Below are 20,811 nucleotides of genomic sequence, written 5' to 3' on the forward strand. Positions count from 1 at the left end.
CAGGAGAGGTATTGCTGGATCCTCCGGTAGTACTATGTCCAATTTTCTGAGGAACCGCCAGACTGATTTCCAGAGTGGTTGTACAAGCTTGCAATCCCACCAACAATGGAGGAGTGTTCCTCTTTCTCCACATCCTCGCCAGCATCTGCTGTCACCTGAATTTTTGATCTTAGCCATTCTGACTGGTGTGAGGTGGAATCTCAGGGTTGTTTTGATTTGCATTTCCCTGATGATTAAGGATGTTGAACATTTTTTCAGGTGTTTCTCTGCCATTCGGTATTCCTCAGGTGAGAATTCTTTGTTCAGTTCTGAGCCCCATTTTTTAATGGGGTTATTTGACTTTCTGGAGTCCACCTTCTTGAGTTCTTTATATATATTGGATATTAGTCCCTTATCTGATTTAGGATAGGTGAAGATCCTTTCCCAATCTGTTGGTGGTTTTTTTGTCTTATTGATGGTGTCTTTAGCCTTGCAGAAGCTTTGTAGTTTCATGAGGTCCCACTTGTCAATTCTCGATCTTACAGCACAAGCCATTACTGTTCTATTCAGGAATTTTTCCCCTGTGCCCATATCTTCAAGGCTTTTCCCCACTTTCTCCTCTATAAGTTTCAGTGTCTCTGGTTTTATGTGAAGTTCCTTGATCCACTTAGACTTGACCTTAGTACAAGGAGATAGGAATGGATCGATTCGCATTCTTCTACATGTTAACAACCAGTTGTGCCAGCACCATTTGTTGAAAATGCTGTCTTTCTTCCACTGGATGTTTTTAGCTCCCTTGTCGAAGATCAAGTGACCATAGGTGTGTGGGTTCATTTCTGGGTCTTCAATTCTATTCCATTGGTCTATTTGTCTGTCACTATACCAGTACCATGCAGTTTTTATCACAATTGCTCTGTAGTAGAGCTTTAGGTCCGGCATGGTGATTCCACCAGAGGTTCTTTTATCCTTGAGAAGAGTTTTTGCTATCCTAGGTTTTTTGTTATTCCAGATGAATTTGCAGATTGCACTTTCTAATTCATTGAAGAATTGATTTGGAATTTTGATGGGGATTGCATTGAATCTGTAGATTGCTTTTGGCAAGATAGCCATTTTTACAATGTTGATCCTGCCAATCCATGAGCATGGGAGATCTTTCCATCTTCTGAGATCTTCTATAATTTCTTTCTTCAGAGACTTGAAGTTTTTATTATACAGATCTTTCACTTCCTTAGTTAGAGTCACGCCAAGATATTTTATATTATTTGTGACTATTGAGAAGGGTGTTGTTTCCCTAATTTCTTTCTCAGCCTGTTTATTCTTTGTGTAGAGAAAGGCCATTGATTTGTTTGAGTTAATTTTATATCCAGCTACTTCACCGAAGCTGTTTATCAGGCTTAGGAGTTCTCTGGTGGAATTTTTAGGGTCACTTATATATACTATCATATCATCTGCAAAGAGTGATATTTTGACTTCATCTTTTCCAATTTGTATCCCTTTGATCTCCTTTTGTTGTCGAATTGCTCTGGCTAGGACTTCAAGTACAATGTTGAATAGGTATGGAGAAAGTGGACAGCCTTGTCTAGTCCCTGATTTTAGAGGTATTGCTTCAAGCTTCTGACCATTTACTTTGATGTTGGCTACTGGTTTGCTGTAGATTGCTTTTATCATGTTTAGGTATGGGCCTTGAATTCCTGATCTTTCCAAGACTTTTATCATGAATGGGTGTTGGATCTTGTCAAATGCTTTTTCCGCATCTAACGAGATGACCATGTGGTTTTTGTCTTTGAGTTTGTTTATATACTGGATTACGTTGATGGATTTCCGTATATTGAACCATCCCTGCATCCCTGGGATGAAACCTACTTGGTCAGGATGGATGATTGTTTTGATGTGTTCTTGGATTCGGTTAGCAAGAACTTTATTGAGGATTTTTGCATCAATATTCATAAGGGATATTGGTCTGAAGTTTTCTATCTTTGTTGGGTCTTTTTGTGGTTTAGGTATCAGAGTAATTGTGGCTTCATAGAATGAGTTGGGTAGAGTACCTTCTGTTTCTATTTTGTGGAATAGTTTGTGAAGAACTGGGATTAGATCTTCTTTGAAGGTCTGATAGAACTCTGCACTAAACCCATCTGGTCCTGGGCTTTTTTTAGTTGGGAGACTATTAATGACTGCTTCTATTTCTTTGGGGGATATAGGGCTGTTTAGATCATTAACCTGATCTTGATTCAACTTTGGTACCTGGTATCTGTCTAGGAACTTCTCCATTTCATCCAGGTTCTCCAGTTTTGTTGAGTATAGCCTTTGGTAGAAGGATCTGATGGTGTTTTGGATGTCTTCAGGATCTGTTGTTATGTCTCCTTTTTCATTTCTGATTTTGTTAATTAGGATGCTTTCCCTGTGCCCTCTAGTGAGTCTGGCTAAGGGTTTATCTCTCTTGTTGATATTCTCAAAGAACCAGCTCCTTGATTGGTTGATTCTTTGAATAGTTCTTCTTGTTTCCACTTGGTTGATTTCACCCCTGAGTTTGATTATTTCCTGCCGTCTACTCCTCTTGGGTGAATTTGCTTCCTTTTGTTCTAGTGCTTTTAGGTGTGTTGTCAAGCTGCTAATGTGTGCTCTCTCTAGTTTCCTTTTGGAGGCACTCAGAGCTATGAGTTTTCCTCTTAGAAATGCTTTCATTGCGTCCCATATGTTTGGGTATGTTGTGGCTTCATTTTCATTGAACTCTAAAAAGTCCTTAATTTCTTTCTTTATTCCTTCCTTGACCAAGGTATCATTGAGAAGAGTGTTGTTCAGTTTCCACGTGAAGGTTGGCTTTCTATTATTTATTTTGTTATTGAAGATCAGCCTTAGTCCATGGTGATCTGATAGGATGCATGGGACAATTTCAATATTTTTGTATCTGTTGAGGCCTGCTTTGTGACCAATTATGTGGTCAATTTTGGAGAAGGTACCATGAGGTGCTGAGAAGAAGGTATATCCTTTTGTTTTAGGATAGAATGTTCTGTAGATATCTGCCAGATCCATTTGATTCATAATTTCTCTTAGTTTCACTGTGTCCCTGTTTAGTTTCTGTTTCCATGATCTGTCCATTGGTGAAAGTGGTGTGTTGAAGTCTCCCACTATTATTGTATGAGGTGCAATGTGTGCTTTGAGCTTTACTAAAGTTTCTTTAATGAATGTGGCTGCCTTTGTATTTGGAGCATAGATATTCAGGATTGATAGTTCCTCTTGGAGGATTTTACCTTTGATGAGTATGAAGTGTCCCTCCCTGTCTTTTTTAATGACTTTGGGTTGGAAGTCAATCTTATCAGATATTAGAATGGCTACTCCAGCTTGTTTCTTCATGCCATTTGCTTGGAAAATTGTTTTCCAGCCTTTCATTCTGAGGTAGTGTCTATCCTTTTCTCTGAGATGAGTTTCCTGTAAGCAGCAAAATGTTGGGTCTTGTTTGTGTAGCCAGTTTGTTAGTCTATGTCTTTTTATCGGGGAGTTGAGTCCATTGATATTAAGAGATATTAAGGAAAAGTAATTGTTGTTTCCTGTTATTTTTGTTGTTAAAGTTGGCATTTTGTTCTTGTGGCTGTCTTCTTTTAGGTTTGTTGAGGGATTACCTTCTTGTTGTTTCTAGGGCATGGTTCCTGTCCTTGTATTGGTTTTTTTCTGTTATTATCCTTTGAAGGGCTGGATTCGTGGAGAGATAATGTGTGAATTTGGTTTTGTCGTGGAATACTTTGGTTTCTCCATCTATGTTCATTGAGAGTTTGGCTGGGTATAGTAGCCTGGGCTGGAATTTGTGTTCTTTTAGTGTCTGTATAACATCCGTCTAGGATCTTCTGGCTTTCATAGTCTCTGGTGAAAAATCTGGTGTAATTCTGATAGGCTTGCCTTTATATGTTACTTGGCCTTTTTCTCTTACTGCTTTTAGTATTCTATCTTTATTTAGAGCATTTGTTGCTCTGATTATTATGTGTCGGGAGGTATTTCTTTTCTGGTCCAGTCTATTTGGAGTTCTGTAGGCTTCTTGTATGTTCATGGGCATCTCTTTCTTTAGATTTGGGAAGTTTTCTTCTATAATTTTGTTGAAGATGTTTGCTGGTCCTTTGAGTTGAAAATCTTCATTCTCATCCACTCCTATTATCCGTAGGTTTGGTCTTCTCATTGTGTCCTGTATTTCTTGGATGTTTTGAGTTAGGATCTTTTTGCATTTTACATTTTCCTTGATTGTTGTGCCGATGTTCTCTATGGAATCTTCTGCACCTGAGATTCTCTCTTCCATCTCTTGTATTCTGTTGCTGATGTTCGTATCTATGGTTCCAGATTTCTTTCCTAGGGTTTCTATCTCCAGTGTTGCCTCATTTTGGGTTTTCTTTATTGTGTCTACTTCCCTTTTTAGGTCTAGTATGGTTTTGTTCATTTCCATCATCTGTTTGGATGTGTTTTCCTGTTTTTCTGTAAGGACTTCTACCTGTTTGATTATGTTATCCTGTTTTTCTTTAAGGATTTGTAACTCTTTAGCAGTGTTCTCCTGCAATTCTTTAAGGGATTTTTGTGCTTCCTCTTTATTGTCTTCTGCCTGTTTAGCAGTGTTCTCCTGCATTTCTTTAAGTGTGTTATTAAAGTCCCTCTTGAAGTCCTCTATCATCATCAGGAGATATGCTTTTAAATCCGTGTCTAGCTTTTCCGGTGTGTTGGGGTGCCCTGGACTGGGCGAAGTGGGGGTGCTGGGTTCTGATGATGGTGAGTGGTCTTGGTTTCTGTTAGTAAGATTATTACGTTTACCTTTCGCCATCTGGTAATCTCTGGGGTTAGTTGTTATCGTTGTCACTGTTTAAAGATTGGAGCAGAAGCTGTGTTCCACTCACCAGCAGTCCCAAAATCCTGCGGCGGGGGTCGTGGGTAGCTGGCGGGTGTCAGGCAACCCTGCTCTCCCGCTACCCAGGCGCTGATCCGGCCGGATGAGGCCTGTGGCCCTACTCAGGCCGGTTTCTGCTTCCCTAACTAATGCAGTCTCAGGTCCCGCGCAATTGGATTGGAGCAGAAGCTGTGCTCCACTCACCAGAAGTCTTAAGATCCTGTGGTGGGTGTTGTGGGTAGCTGGCGAGTGTCAGCCGACCCTGCGCCCCATCTGCCCTGGTGCTTTTCTGACCGGAAGAGGCTTGTGGCCCTATGTAGGCCGGATTTCTCTCTCCCCAACCAGAGCAGTCTCAGGTCCCGCGTGATTGGACTGGAGCAGAAGCTGTGTTCCACTCAACAGCAGTCCCAAAATCCTGCGGCGGGGTTCGTGGGTAGCTGGCGGGTGTCAGGCAACCCTGCGCTCCCGCTACCCCGGCGCTGATCCGGCCGGATGAGGCCTGTGGCCCTACTCAGGCTGGTTTCTGCTTCCCTAACTAATGCAGTCTCAGGTCCCGCGCCTTTGTTTCGTCTTTAACATGAGTAAGATGCTTTGAGATGCAGCAACCACCTTGAGACCAACAGGGACACTGTCAGCTCTGTAACCAGTGTGGCCAGACAGCCATGAAACTTCTCCCTGTGTGAGACACTCTGCCCCAAATGACTGCTTGCTAAAAACTGCAGTAGTTTCCTCACCTACCCCATGCAGCTGTGCAAGAGTTCAGTCTTTTTTTTTTGTTGTTTTTTTTTTTTTTTTTTTTTTTTTTTTTCGAGACAGGGTTTCTCTGTGTAGCCCTGGCTGTCCTGGAACTCACTTTGTAGACCAGGCTGGCCTCGAACTCAGAAATCTGACTGCCTCTGCCTCCCGAGTGCTGGGATTAAAGGCGTGCGCCACCACGCCCGGCTGAGTTCAGTCTTAAATGCCATCTTTGTCACAGGGTGTAGCCCACTGTGTTTAGCCCACCACTTACTCTCCCTGTATCTGGAGGTTCTTCCTGTGGTGTCTCTGTATCTACCGCTACAGTGACATATTTTATTCATCGGTGTCACTCCACATCATTTCCCAAGGCGGTAAGATCTCTGCAGATAAATACTTGTTAGGTGATTTTGACAAAACAGGCAAGACAGGCCATTTGTATCTTAGACTGGAAGACAGGAGAGCAAAGAAATACTATTCGGTAGCATCCTTGTGTCTCACTACATCACTTAAACAGGCAGCCATGCTGGAGGTGGGTGCTATTTCTACTAAGCTTATGAGGGAAGAAGCCTCAGATATGTGGGGTGTTTGACCTACATTCTTCACTGGGGGTAGATGTGACACTACTGGTCATCAGACTTGGGTCCTTTTGATTTTAAAGCCCAGCTTGTTTTACTGCCTTCAGCAAGCACCCTTCCAGAAAAACAAAACAAATCAAAACAAAAAAGACTTGCTTTTGAGAAAAGAAGACCAACCTCTTATTTTCTGAGTTACTACTTAGAAAGGATGTCCAGGACTTCAGAAAGCCTCCAAGAGAGTGTAAATTGGAGGACATCTTTCCCTGAGAGCTCTACCCTGGGTGATGGTCGGGATGAAGGCTGGTGACTTCTAGGAGTCCAGGGGTTGGGAAGGAGCCAGGGAATTGGTTCATCTTTCTCTTTGATCATTTCTCTTTTCTGAAGTATGTGCCATGGCTTCACTTGGCTTGCTGTCTAAAAACACAGAGTTCACTGGGTATCTCTATAGAGTCACACCCACTGAAGTCGTTTAATTTTTATTATTTAATAATTAATCATTTATATTTAACATATATTTAATAATTATGAAATTATTTAGTGGGGAGCTGGGTGGAGGCAAGTGAAATTTGTATTACCATAGAACAGCAAGCTGGGGGAATCTTCAGGTTAGGTAACTAGCTAAGGTTGTGGGAGCGTCTATGCTTACTGCAGAAAGAGAGAGAGAAGTTTAATATAGCCAGGAAGCCCTCCAGTACTCTTCAGAATCTGTTTTTTCCCCTAGCCTCCTTCCTCTCTTCCTTTTCCTCCCTGTCTTCTTTGTTTGTCTTTAAAGTGTGCATTTCCACCACAGCCTGGCTTTCCCTCCCCCCTGCCCTGACTTCATCCAGAGCTCTTGCTTAGCACTTAACTCTTTTCCATCCTGAGCAGGTTTTCCTCAGAGACATGCCACGTGAGAGACACTTCATGAATCCACTCTTAAGCTTCCTACCAAAGCTCTTGCATTTAACATGTTAACATTTCCCCATTTTTGTTAATAGCCTATTTCAAGGGTACACACTGATTGACAGGTACCACTGAGGGCCTGACTTACCTTGGGTGGGGCAAGGAACTTCTGTGTCAATTCATTTTGATGCCCTAAAAGCTGAGTTGAACCTTTATCAATTTTTTTTTAATAATTAAAAAATGTTAACAGTGAGAAGAAAAAAATTGCATAATGAAGCGGGGAGCTAGAGGGATGGCTCAGTAGTTCAGAGCACTGGCTCTTCTTGTAGAGGACCAGTGTTTGGTGCCTAGTACCGACATTAGGCCGATAACTCCAAGTCCTGGAAATCTGCCATCCTCTTCTGCCTCTGTAGATATCCATGTACATGTGCTTTTGCATATACACACTCATACACACAAAAAATAATAAAAACAAATCTTTGTTTTTATTATTTAAAAATAATAAAAACAAATCTTTTCCTTTTACAGGAAAACCTGCTGTAAGTATTCCTCTCACTGTCTCTACAATTCTTTCTTTTCTTTTTAAATGTGTGTGTGCGCGCGCGCGCGCACGTGCAGGCGAGTATAGTGCTTGTGGAGTCCAGAAGCGGGCATCAGTTCCCCTGAAACTGGAGTTACAAGTGGTTATGAGCCACCTAATATGGGTGCTCAGAACAACTTGGGTCCTTGGGTCCTCTGGAAGATCAATAGATACTTTTAACCATGAAGCTATCTATCTCTCTATCTACCCTACTTTAAAAAAATGGTCTTAGGTATTTATCTATACTAAGTCACTATTACTTGAGGATCTGAACTAATAATACCTTTAAACTGTCTGAAATTAGAAAGAGCTCACTCTCTCCCCAGTTCATCCTCAGCATGAAGACAGCAGTGCTGAGCATACTCTGCCCATGAACTGGAAGTCCTTTATAGCAAGCAGCACCAGGCTTTTGTGGTGCCCGTCCTCCCCAGGCCGGCCATAGCATCTATTGGACCAGAGCTTCATCAGCCCTATTGGACACATCCTGCAGTGTCAAAAGAGAAGTCAAAGAGAGAGTCCACTTAAAAAATACTAACATCACCTAAGTCTATGATATTCTGCTCTCTGTTTAATGATTCCTTAGAGAGAAAAAAGACACTTCAACTGTATAAGCAGAATAACGGGAACGATTCATTCTTAATCCAATTCTAAAACTAACATGTTGCAAAGACCATCCATGGAGAATTTGGATCATGTGAGAGTCAGAAATGTAAACTGACAGGAAAATACAAGGGATGGAAAACTTCTCTGGGCATGTGTTTGTTGGAGAACGGTTAATGTGTGCTGGGGGAAGTTCTCACACAGACTTTTATACAGGGTTGTCCGAATGTCTAGCCCACTCTGTAAGCAGATAGACCCTGTGAAAGCTTGGCTCTAACCTCAGCAGCTTGAGAAAAGGACTGTCTGCAAAATGGTGGGGGTGGGGGGCGGCTTTGCAGGGACACCGTGCAGAAGAAATGAGGGACTGGATTACAGGGCCTTGCATGGTGGCTGTAGTAGAAGTCTAGTAAATACTGGTTTAAACATCATGACTAACCCTGCAAGACAAAGCTAGGAGACAAGTGATGAGAGGTACTAGGAAGATGTTTACCTCCGAGAAGAGTTGGATGTTTTGTTGGTTGCTTTAATAGTGGAACTTCCACCAGCTCAAAGCTTAAGTAGTCTCTAAGCTTATGTTTGAGGGCAAAATGAATCATACAGTAAGGGAAAGAAGGCCATATTTTTGTACTTTTCAATTCAAGATGGTAGTATGCCTTGACTCTCAGATACCTCTCGAAGGCCTGGTCCCCAGTTGCTGCTATTGAGTGAACATTGATGGAGCTTTGTGGGAGGTGTGTTGTACTTGGAGGTGCACGGTATTTTGGAGGCGAGCCCTTGAAAGTGACTGTGAAACGCATGTACCTTTTTCTCTTAGTTTTAGCTCTCCAATTGTTACATAAGCAGCCTTGCTTTGCCTCATGTTCCTGCCATCAGGAGCTGCTTCTCTACAGGCCCAAAGCAATAGGGAAAATTGACCATGGGTTGGAATATGTAAACTTGAAGCTAAGAAAACCTTTGCATACTGGACTGAGGCATCCTCTGTAAAACTAGCCAGCTGAGCACTCTGGGTGGAACCTGAACTGGTATGGTTTTATTTCATCTTACCAAAGCTTTAGCAACCCAGCCTTCTGCTCTGCCTCACAGGAGACGGCTCAGCTCATTCTGGTGTTCAGCATCGGGTTCACAGACCATAGTCTTTCTTTGGTCTCATAGAAATGTTTGTCCTCCACTATGGCCCGTGAGCAAGGCCAGCTTGACCCTGGAGTTACTCCTGGAGCATGGCAGATTTGAAGAGAGTTCATCATGTGATTGTCCAATGAGAAACAAAATCAGATAAAAGTTTGGCTTTCCACATGGTGTCAGCACTGAAGTAAATGGACCAAGTCTGGGGCCAGGATCCTCTTTTTGGAGTTATCAAGGGATATTGTAAGGCACAGGACTTCAGGGCAGTCTGGAGTCAACACTGCCATAGTATGGCCCCAGGTCTGCATGAGCCCAATGCATTCCATGCAGACAAGCCACTAGCCTCCTTGATCCCTTGGCACTGCACTGGGTACCCACACCAACAGTATCTTAGCTTCTCTGGTCCTTCGGCTGGTGTGGATGTCCCCAGCAGTTTCCATACAGAACCTCCTTTTCCCAACCCTTCTCTTGTAGAACATAGCTGATGGCACAGGCCAAGACTGTAGAAAGGGGTTCAAGGTCCTGCTCTGCCTCCTGTGTGGTGGGCACACATTACTCTTCCTTTCCATATTGAGTTCCTAGCTGTAGGATGGGAACGACAGCACGCACTCCGTAGGGGGATGAAGATGAAATGATGTGGCAGCTGAGAACCACACTGTGCCTTCACACAAACCTCTAACAGCTATTAGGTATCAGTCCTTTGGGAAGTCAGCAGCCTGCCTTTCTTAACACATTGACCTAATCATAGTACTTGAAAGTGTCCAAAGGAGCTTCTTCACTTATCCTCTGTATAAGGGAACTTAACATCCCACAGGAGCTCCCCTCTGCCCAGCCTCTGAGCGGGATCAGGGGCAGAATCCTCATCCAGGCACTAAGAGCTCTCAAACCCTGTCTCCATACAGAGCCCCTGCCACCTCCAACCAGAGCTGCCTTCCTCTCTGTGGTTTCAGTAGTGGCTGGCTCTCAACACACACACACACACACACACACACATACACACACACACACACACAGTGTGTGTGTGTGTGTATGTGTGTATAGGAGCCAAGGCTGTGCTGTAGACATACTGTGTGCTCTTCCCTCTTCAGTGACAACGACCTTGCCCTTCCTCCCCTTACCCTCAGCCCTAGTCTAACCAGGCATCTTAAATTTAAGCGCACGTCCCTCACAGTGGCTCTTTTTAAATTCTTGCAACCAGTACTGCCGGTCTCTATCAGGAGCTGAGGGGACAAGGGATGCAGCACCATCTAAGGTGGTCTCCTGTGATCAGTGTCTGCAGACAGGGACAAGAGTGTCTCATTGTCAGGTGTGCATTTAGCTGCCACTTCCCTTACCCACTAGACAAGATCCACTCAACCACACAGCAGAACTTGTTCATTTTTGTGCCTCAAAGTAACTGGGACAGTAATGCCTATGAGCTTTCCTGTCTGCATTGCACTGGCCTTGTTAACTCGCTATAACAGCATCTCTGACTTTCCCAGAATGTACGTTCCTGTGATGACAGGACCCTCATGAACTCCTTGGTTTCCTCATTGCTAGATGAGGCTGTATGTTCAAAGCAAAACTCTACCGACTGATGCTCACTCTACTGTTGCGGTAACGACATCTCAAGAGCAGCCTCACCGGCCGGCATAAGACCCCATCCCTCACTACCTTGCTCATGTGTCTTCCCTAGGATAGTTTAATCAGCCACGTCTTGTTTGTTCACCAGGCCCTAGGAACTCACAGGTCCCCATCCGTGAAACAAACATTTGAGAATCACTGAAACCTTCTCATCATGCTGATTTCTCCTGAGTAACTCACACCTCCCTCCATCGCTGACACGCCTTCCCTCACTAGGTAGGTGTTTTACAAGAAAACACTAAATCAGTGGGTCTCAACCTGTGGGGCCCAACCCCTTTGGGGGGGGGTGTCAAGTGATCTTTTCACGGAATTCACTTAAGACCACTGGAAAACATAGCTATTTATATTACAATTCAGAACACTAGCAAAATTATAGTTATGAAGTAGCAACAAAAATAATTTAATGGTTGTAGTTACCACAACATGAAGAACTGTATTAAACTGTATAAAGGATTGTGACATTTTGATGGCTGAGAACCACTGCTCTAAAACACCCTGGATGTCTGAGGCATTTAATGAATACCACATACCACACTGAACTGTACCACAGGGCTATTTTCGACAACCACTGGCATGGCACCCTTGGCTTCTGAGATTTTTTTGTTTTTTGTTTTGTTTTTCGAGACAGGGTTTCTCTGTATAGCCCTGGCTGTCCTGGAACTCACTTTGTAGACCAGGCTGGCCTCGAACTCAGAAATCCGCCTGCCTCTGCCTCCCAAGTGCTGGGATTAAAGGTGTGTGCCACCACGCCGGCGGCTTCTGAGATTTTTTTAACTGCTTTCTTGGCTCATTATCTTTCTACTTCTTGCTGGGCCTCTCTCTCTCTGTCTCCTCTCGCTCTCTGTGTGTATGTGTGTTTGTAGGTCAGCGATCAACTTGTGTGAATTGTTTCACTTCTTCCACAGTGTGGAGTCTGGGGACTGAATTCATATTGTCAGGCTTCGCAGCAAGTGCGTTTACCTGCTGAGCCATCTTGCTAGCTCCTTATATGTAAACTCTTACACATTCTTTCCTGACATAAAGGGCAAGAAATACCTGCTCACTAAGTCTGTGAACAAATCAGACTTTAATGTTCATCTCCAGGGCATGAGGGGTGTCAGCTCTGACATACAGGGAGTAATGGCCCTTTCTGTTTCCTCTACTGACTCACGGTAAACAGGGACTCTACTGTCCACAGGGAGTGTTGCTGAAGCCGGAGTAGCAGAGACGGGTCTGACCCTCATCTCCTTTTCCTAATGTTGCCACCAGACCTGCCTATCAGAGGCTGAGAACACAGGTGTTTCCTGAGTTTCTTTCTCTTTCATTAGAGTCTTGAGTATTCTAAGCCAATCAGCCATATTCCTTTTCAGAGGCATCCTGGGCCTCTGCTGCTCTGGGGTGCTGTGCAATATACATGGCTGGGGATAGCTACCAGCTTCTCGGGGTACCAAGGGGTGGGAAGTGGACAGACTCAATGGTGACTTACAGTATGATGGATGATGGGCATAGACTTGAAAATGGCATATTCACCTCTAGACTCACAGTGAGGGGCTATGAAGCTTGGCTGCAGTCCTGTACACAGTGTGCAGGAAGGCCAGAGTCTGGCAGACAACTAGCAGTATTCGATGAAAAATCTTTTCCTCCCTCTTCACCCCTTTTTAGAAAGCTCTGGGAAACTGCTATCAGATGACCTTAAGCACACAGCATAGGGAAAGATCAGCCTGACACCACGACGTGAACTGTGCTATCCTCGGTCTGCCATACATACTCGACCAATGTCCAGTTGTGTCCAGCAGTCAGGGACCTTGCTGTCTCCCGCTATCCCTTGCTCCGGGCAGTTCCTGACAGAGGAAACAACTAAGAAATCACAGTGGGAAAAAACACTTGGAGCTGAGGCATATGAAAATAAAGTACTTTAAGGCAATCTTGTGAACTCATCTCTGCTGAGCTAGCAGAGGTGGCAGGGCAGGTGGCACAGAGTGGGTGAGGCAGATGCTGAGAAGCTGATTCAAGCATACTCTTTTCAAATGCTGGCACAAGACCACAGGCAGCCAAGATACATTCATCAATAGCATTTGGTACTTTGACCTGTAGGAAAAGCTAAAATGGGTCTGATGTACCGTGCACCATACTAAGACTATTTAAAAACCAAAGTATTGTCTTGTCTGTGACTCCCATAGAAGTCACTGTGACATCAAGATGCACCATAGAATGCAAATGTTGTCATGTGATAAGAGATACTAAATGGTCTATGACCAACATGCAGGCTATTCTTTCAAAGACAAAAGAGCAATTTCTTTTTTTTTTGTTTATCATTTAGGGCAAGAGTAACTAAACATACTTAACACAACCCTATTATTTGTAAACTAGAAATAAGTTCTGCTTAAACTAGAAATCTCTCAATGAGATATCCATTCCATCAAATATAATAGTAATCGTTGCCACAAGAAATTCAGTGACCTTTTTAAAAAAGATTATAAAATTGAATTTATTGAGTTTCACACAAGATGCACTTATAAAATTAGTACTGAATGCCATTATGACAGAAGTGAGTATCATCCACACTCCCAAGAGCATCTGCAAAGGAAATGCAATCTTCAGAGAATAGCGCGGAAACAGAAAACTCAAGCGGAACAGAAAGATACACCTAGGTCGTGTTCTTGTTCTGACCAGGGCTGCGTTTGGCAAAGCTTTCTCCACACGGCTCCTGGTTTCCATGGACACTCTCTTTCGGTAAAAAGAATAGTTTAAAAGTGGGGCCCCACTAAAACATACACAAAAGAATAAAAATGTTCATTTTAAACTTAAAATTGCTTCCTGGTTTTACAAGGCATAAATATATAGTATCTCCAACAGCTATCTTTAGATTCTGTTAGTGCAAAACATTAGAAACCCCCCTGAATCTCAAATGCATAAGCCAAAGCATCCAAACTAGTTTTATACTTATCCAGGATACAGGCAAACCATTTAAAATTTGCCATCTGTGCCCAAATATTTGCATGAGAGCTGAGTTTCAGAAGACCGCACAGGAAATGAGTTAAGAGTACCATCTTTTAGGCAGTTCAGATAAGAAACGGTCAACTTTCTGTCTAAGAGAAGTGCAGAACAGATTCTTAAGATAAAGTAGGGTGGCGAGCACTTGTCCTGGGATGCTAATAGGTAGTAATGAAGCAGGAATAGCATCTTTATCTCAGATGAAAACCCCAGAGCACCTTTTGGTTGCTAGTTACAGTGTCCCAAACACTCTACTTACAGTCGGTCATGTGAGGTTCCCTCCCCACACAGAACAGACCCACAGACAGACAAATGCATTTTACAAGCCCAGCAAGGTGACACTGCTCAGTCTGCTGGGAATACTTTAAAACTGTTACTCAAAACAAAACAAAACCCAACAAACTAGCCTGGCACTAGCAACAGCTATGCAATGGCTATTCAGCCAATTCAACACCAAATCCTTTAACTTGGAATAACCAATGAAGCAATTAGCCTTAAAGCAAAGCCAGGTCACATTGCACTTGTGCCTTTTACTCTGTTGACATTGCTCTGTGCCTTCTACTGTCACTGGGCCCATGTCACACAGCTCACACTCTGCCCTGAGTAACCAAGGCAGCAGGAAGCATTTCTCAGTGACACATGACCTTTATAAAGTAAATGACTGGGCCAAGAGCTCACTGTTTCTCATAGGACGCTGCTATTCACCGCCTTGTAGTTAAGTGGCCTTCTGTTTTGACTAGCTCGGATGTATTGCCAAGGATGACTCTGGTGGTAAGAACGTTATCTGGACTTAGATGTAGTAACTTGTCAATGCTTTGGCAGATGGAGTCAAGTCTGGAAAGAGTGTGTGGAGACAGTCTGAGGCTGGAAAGGGAACTCATGGTAGAAGCTTCACAGTTTCCCAGGTGTGTCCTTATACTGAAGAGGCCTTGAGGAAAACCCAACGATCTGGAAGCCCAGGCTGACGAAGGAAAGGAGCTTCTGCAGTGCTCGGCCAGGTGCCGGAAGCAGCACTGCTGTTGGCCACGCAGGAGGAAGTGTTCAAGTGTCAGCATCCAGAGTCAGGGCCAGAGGCCACCGCTGCTCCGTGATCTGCCCTTCTGCAAGGCCACATTACTGGAAGAAAGATACTAAGATTTGCTTGCCATTAATAATTTAAGTTTTTAAATAAATATTTAAGTGCCATTTTTAGCAAGTGTCCTGGCACCCAGAATTTGTGGCCCGGGGCCTGACATCTTCATCTCATTAGTCACAAACTCAGTCAATCCGGTTCCCACAAATTGTGAACCTGTCTATTTCTAACAAGTCTTTCTTTGAGGATCTGTGCTTTAACTCAGCATGTTCCTGTGTTATGTCCTTCTCATCACCATCTGGGGTTGTCAGGAACTGATCAGAATTGCTAGTCACGAGTAAGGGTATGACGTTTTCTTTCTGATGACCAGGCTGGCTGGTGACAGAGGCAGACAGGTTTTCTTCTGTGGAAAGGCCTGTGGAAAAGGAGATAATTTCCCTTCAGTCACAGTAAATACTCATCAAACTACTTATGTCTTCAGAGTACTGGAAAGTATCTGTCATCTTTCCTCTTAGATACACCAAATGAAAACTAAAAGCATACTGTATAAGCTGTAATTTACAATAAATTTAGAAGCTAGTCACACTCTGTTTATCCAAAAATATTACCCACCCCATAGGTAACACTACCACCTGATTCTGGAAAGAGCCTGCCTCTGATTTTGCCTCCCCCTCCCATGTGACCACAATCTCTCAGGACTACTGCCTGAGTGGAAAATAGCACTGGCTCTTCACCCTGACCTCTGGGAAGAGCGAGGCAGACTTACTGTGTTCCACTTCTTGTCTATACACTTTGGCTAGACTCAGACTAGTAGCATCATCTGCAGGAAGTCCACACTAGAAGGCACCCCAACCCGTTCGCCCCTGCCCAGGAATCTAGGAGGCTGGCAGTGGAGGCACCTGAGGATATTAGGACCCACTGGCCTCTGAATTATAAATCCACCCTCTTCCCCTTTCCTTCCCAGTGCTGGGGACTGAATCTAGTACTTTCTGCTTGCTAGGTTAAGTGTTCAACCATGGAGCCAACATTGTGAACCTCATTCAGTATCCTCTCCCCCCAATTTGATCCTTAAGGAAACTTTAAACCACAGTGAGTTGTAGATAAATTGCCATGTCCACTCTTGCTGAGATCCAGTGGTCTTCTGTGACTCTGAGAAAGTGAAGAGCTAACACTATCTTCAGCTTTGACTGGCACCCCTTCAGGGCCTGACTTCAACACCCTCCGGAATCATCTCTAGCGTGTAGTCTCTAGACCTCTAGGGCATCCTTCAGGCACTCATTTTAAATATACTTCACATGACATGACATGACATGACATGATCCATGATCTGGTGGCTATCCTCCAGTAGACTAGGCCGTCTTGAAAGTAAGATGGACATCTACTAATTTCTTAACGAAAGAGAACATGTGCTGACACACTTGCAATCTTTGCATCACTAACAGCACCTTCATGCTATACAGTGAAGTACCTTCTGAGCTTCTACTCTAGCTTCTGAGAAAACACAGGAGCACCAGCTTGGCTTAGACCTTGGACCAGCTGGTTCCTTTGCCCTGTTCAGAACAAGATTTTCACTCTCCAGCACAGCTGGGTGCTGTCCAGATGCACTGGCCTCCTCTCCCTTTCAATTCTAAGCCAAGAGCCTTGCAAGAGTGACCAGGCCCTGGGGTATGGGGAGGTAGAGTTCTAGGCCTCAGACGAAGTCAGTCCTATCCTACCACAGCACCCCCTGGCTGCTATCCTTCCAAACACCAAAAGCCTCTGCCCAGTCCATCTTCTCTTTCCTGACTTCACTTACTGCAGCCTGACACATGCTCCACTTACTGCTCTTCCTCTCTCCCCAACAGTCCAGATCAGGTTTACCAGAGCAGGGACAAGGCCTTTTTCTCCCCCCATTATATCCCGTGGTCCTGACATGTAATAGGTCCTACAGAACAGTGCATTAGCAAATGGAATAACAGTGCTGGGTCAGGTGTATCTGTCCTAGAACGTATAGGACCCACAGGGAAGTGGAACGAAACCATCACTAAGCACCACTTGACCTTGGCTGAGCAGTGATTTACCAGGAAGAATTCAGATGATGAACTCTGAAGCCCACGTACCTTGAGAGGACTTGCCCTTGCTCTGGGACTTGCTGGAGGGTTTTCCGGGTGTGCTGGCTGGAGGAGGATTAAATAGCTTCTCTTCCATTTTGGCTTCCTTCACATATTGACAGGACTTTCCCAACAGCACAATGCTATTAAGTATTTTCAAGGAGATCAACCTAAGAAAAGAAGCAAAGTTGGAGGAAGTGATCTTAGTCAAGATGTGGACCAACGTCTTGGCCTGGCTTCTGAGAATGTGGGTCAGGTTGAGGGGGGCCCAGGAGTCAGAGGCCCCGGGCTGTGCAACATGAGCTCCTTGTACAAAGCTTGAGTTTCCTGAGGCTGTTTATCATAAAGGAAGACTTCTGATACACTCTACTTCATAACAAATCCTATCAGCCAGCAGCTTTTCCTAATACCGATAATCCAACATATATTCTGTTCTATAAAACAGGTAGATTCAGATGGACAATAAATAAGAGACAGTTCCCCGTGTGGCACCCATATATTATTAGTCATTTGCTCTGAGCACATCATTTGTACCTTCTCCCTGTACAGAAATGGGGTCAATTTACAAGGCTGTAGCGGAGGTAAAGTGGGAATGAGAGGAGGGGTATGGCCTCACTGTGTGAGTAGAGCTCTTTGTGGTCCTGGGCAAAATTCTTCACAGCTGATAGTTACATAATACATACATACATACACACACACACACACGCGCACACACACACACACACACACACACACACACACACATATACATACATACACACATACATACATATATAACAAATACATATATACATACATACATACATACATACATAATACATAGTTTTACAAATATTTTTTCTTGTCCATTACTGTTCCTAAGTTATCTTACGAATGCTTTGTGGTATGGGCTATATAACAAAAACTTACTTGTAAGAGCTCCCATTTCTGGACATCTGGATTATTTCTAACATTTTGCTTCTATTAAAAAGTTTGTAATTAAGAAAAGTTAGCTTAATCTTGTAGTTTGTTAAAATAAACTGCTAATACCTATAATTACAGTCATGGAAATTCTAGGCCAAGAACTAATACTGTAAACCATCTGCTATAATTATGGCAGGACAATTTAGAGAGCACAGCATCCCAGTCCCATCTTCTCACACACCGTGGGCCATGACTGACAGCCGTAACATGAGGGAATAGAGGTTGCTATTTGGTGCCTGAGATGAGACTGTCAGGAACATGGAATTACAAGCCAGTGAGCATCATCAGTGGCTCAACTTGTGAGTCAATGCAGGAGATACACGAGGATTCTTGCCTGGTCCTCAGGCCTTTCACTAGGGGCTCAGAACACAGCACAGATGGCTCCATGGAACACGGGTGCAAATCTGCTGTCAGTTCCAGGTCTTTCTAAACTATACCCTTCTTCCTCCCCTGTTTCCGGGGTTTCCAAACTTACCAAATCAATCCCCAATTCTAGTCATCCCTACCTCAGGACCTTCTCTCCCCACCCCTAAATGTTGCTTCGGTCACAGTAAGTGACAACTCTATTGCCTTCCCTGCTTGAGCCCAGGTTCTGCAGCCATATCTGAAGTTGCTCCTTTATACTTCGTGCACAGGCAGTGTGCATCCACCTGACACGTGCTGTCCTCCTACTTCGAGCACTGCCATTCCAGCCTTGGTCACCTTTCCCTGGTGGTGCCCACTGCTTCCTGACTCACTGATCCTCTTGTCACACTCCAGTCCGTCCTTCACATGGGAGCTGAGTGGGTCTTACAAAAAGTCTTCTTGTGAGACTCTGGAGCTACCTCCCCTGCCAGGGGCCTTCACACAGCCCACTGTCTAGGCTTACACTCTGTACTCAACTCTGCTTGCTTTCTGCTGTGCTCACAAGCCACCATCTGTCACTCTCCATCTCCTGACACCTCCACATTTTTCTTCACACTGCTTACTACCAACAGTCTCTTGAGAAAGTATCTCCTGTCTATTTGCATGCTACAATTTCAGAGATACCAAGGGACAAAACTTGTCTGTCTTCTTTCTGGTCAATCCCTAGAGCAGCCTGGAACCTGGCAGCCAAGGCTGCTGAATAGATGGGCAAGGGCAGTGGCGGGCTCATCTTTCCCCTACAGCTGACAGGCACACATCCTCTCCAGAGAACTATGCAGAAAGGTTTTCTTTCATGCATGCCATATAAAAGCATCACTTTCCTGACTTATGCTCAAACTATGAGAACAGTTAAACAAAGACCAGAGCAAGTAGAAAAAAGGGAACTATGCTAAGAACATCAACAGGCAGGGTGTGGGAGCCTGCACTACGGAAGGAGCATCATGGTTTATTTTGTTGTTAAGAAATATTTTAATATCTACTGTTATGCAGTCTAAGTACAAAGAAATCTCCCTAAATATTGACCCTCAAAAATAACACATAGTTTAAAGTTTTAACATTGTCTTCAGTGTGCAGTTGGAACATCTTTGGCATATTAGTAAAAGAAAAGGAGAAAGAACAAAAGGCCAATGTGACTCCAGTCAAAGGAAGAAACAGCTCAGGGAAAATACGCAAAAAGACTGGAAGAGTCCAGAACATAAAAATAAAAAGTCAATTGTGTGAGATGGAAGTTTTAACTCCTACCTGGAAAAGAAAGCATACAGTAAAATTTCTAATATTGTATAATTTAATATGAAAAACTTAATGTCAAATTTAAGAGAGCTGTGTATGGTGGCATGCTGCCAGTAATCCCAGCACTCAGGAGGCAGAGGAAGGAGAATCAGGAGTTCAAAACCAGCCTTTGGTATACAGTGAGCTCAAAGCCAGTCTGAGCTATTCGAGATCCTGTCTCAAAAACAACAAAAGGTGTGCACTGGAGATGTAGTTCAGTTAGCAGAATATGTGCTTAGCATGCAGAGAGTCCCAAGACAATACTCAACACAGCATACACCAGGTATGGTAGCACAAACACCTGTAATCTCAGCACTCAATCAGTCATGTCACCTCAACAAACACAGCTCTAGAGGAGGGCTGAGACAGGCACTGTGAAACTCTCGTGACTTGCAATACACAAGGGATATCAAGTGCAGCCCACAGGAGTGACTGTGTCTGAGCTGCTTGTACAGAGGAGTCTTGGGTGCCTGCCACGTGTCCAGCAGTGTAGGTCCCAGGAAGATATACATAACACTCAAATGTGAAACTGGAACAACAGATGGCTTTGGAAACCAGGTTCTACAGGAAGTTAGAGCGCCACAGCCTTTTCCTCTGATGGTGCTCAGGGCTGTCCTGTCCCACAGAGCAGCACTCCTCAAACCCATGCCCAAGGATCCCAGCATGTGTAAACCAGGTCAGTCATGGGTTCCCCACTTTGGGCACAGACATCAGAACTCAGGTTGGCTCCTTACTTTACTTCACTTTTTGAAAAATCAAAAAGTGGCAAAGTAACACTTGACATCATTTTCTTGTTATCATTTATGCTTATCATAATTACTTAAACTGTTTACTTACTGCTGTATTTCACAACCAGACAGGTATGTAAGCTAGTTGGGACCAAATTTTCAAAAGTTTCAGTTGGCTATAGCCACAAAAACTACATTTTGCATCAGTTAGGTTAGTGTGAACCAAGCCGGGTGTACTGACTATTAGCATGGCAAGTACAAAGGAAAACCAAAGGTGTTGTTAAATATGGAAACTTGACTCTAATGAACGACTTTTCCTAAAAAGAATCAAGTATGGATGAACTATAAATCTTG

The 20,811-nt window shown here is 43.7% G+C and overlaps 1 protein-coding gene and 1 long non-coding RNA gene across 2 annotated transcripts in view; one reads left to right on the plus strand and one right to left on the minus strand.

Moving 5' to 3' along the window:
* Positions 1-20,811, plus strand: part of LOC147005139 (uncharacterized) — a 62,072-nt gene that overhangs the window by 25,828 nt on the left and 15,433 nt on the right. The gene's annotated exons all lie outside the window — the stretch shown is intronic.
* The window catches only part of Tapt1 (transmembrane anterior posterior transformation 1), a 51,499-nt gene continuing 44,085 nt past the window's right edge, over positions 13,398-20,811 (minus strand). The window contains exons 13-14 of the mRNA XM_021163301.2: positions 17,102-17,262; positions 13,398-15,417 (exon numbers count right to left, since the gene is read on the minus strand). Coding sequence (XP_021018960.1) covers positions 15,188-15,417; positions 17,102-17,262 — 391 coding nt within the window. The 3' untranslated portion in view covers positions 13,398-15,187. The remainder of the gene's footprint in view (positions 15,418-17,101; positions 17,263-20,811) is intronic.

The sequence above is a fragment of the Mus caroli genome, unplaced genomic scaffold, assembly GCF_978045245.1.
Source record: "Mus caroli unplaced genomic scaffold, Mus_caroli_1 scaffold_4, whole genome shotgun sequence".
In the NCBI taxonomy this organism is placed as follows: domain Eukaryota; kingdom Metazoa; phylum Chordata; class Mammalia; order Rodentia; family Muridae; genus Mus; species Mus caroli.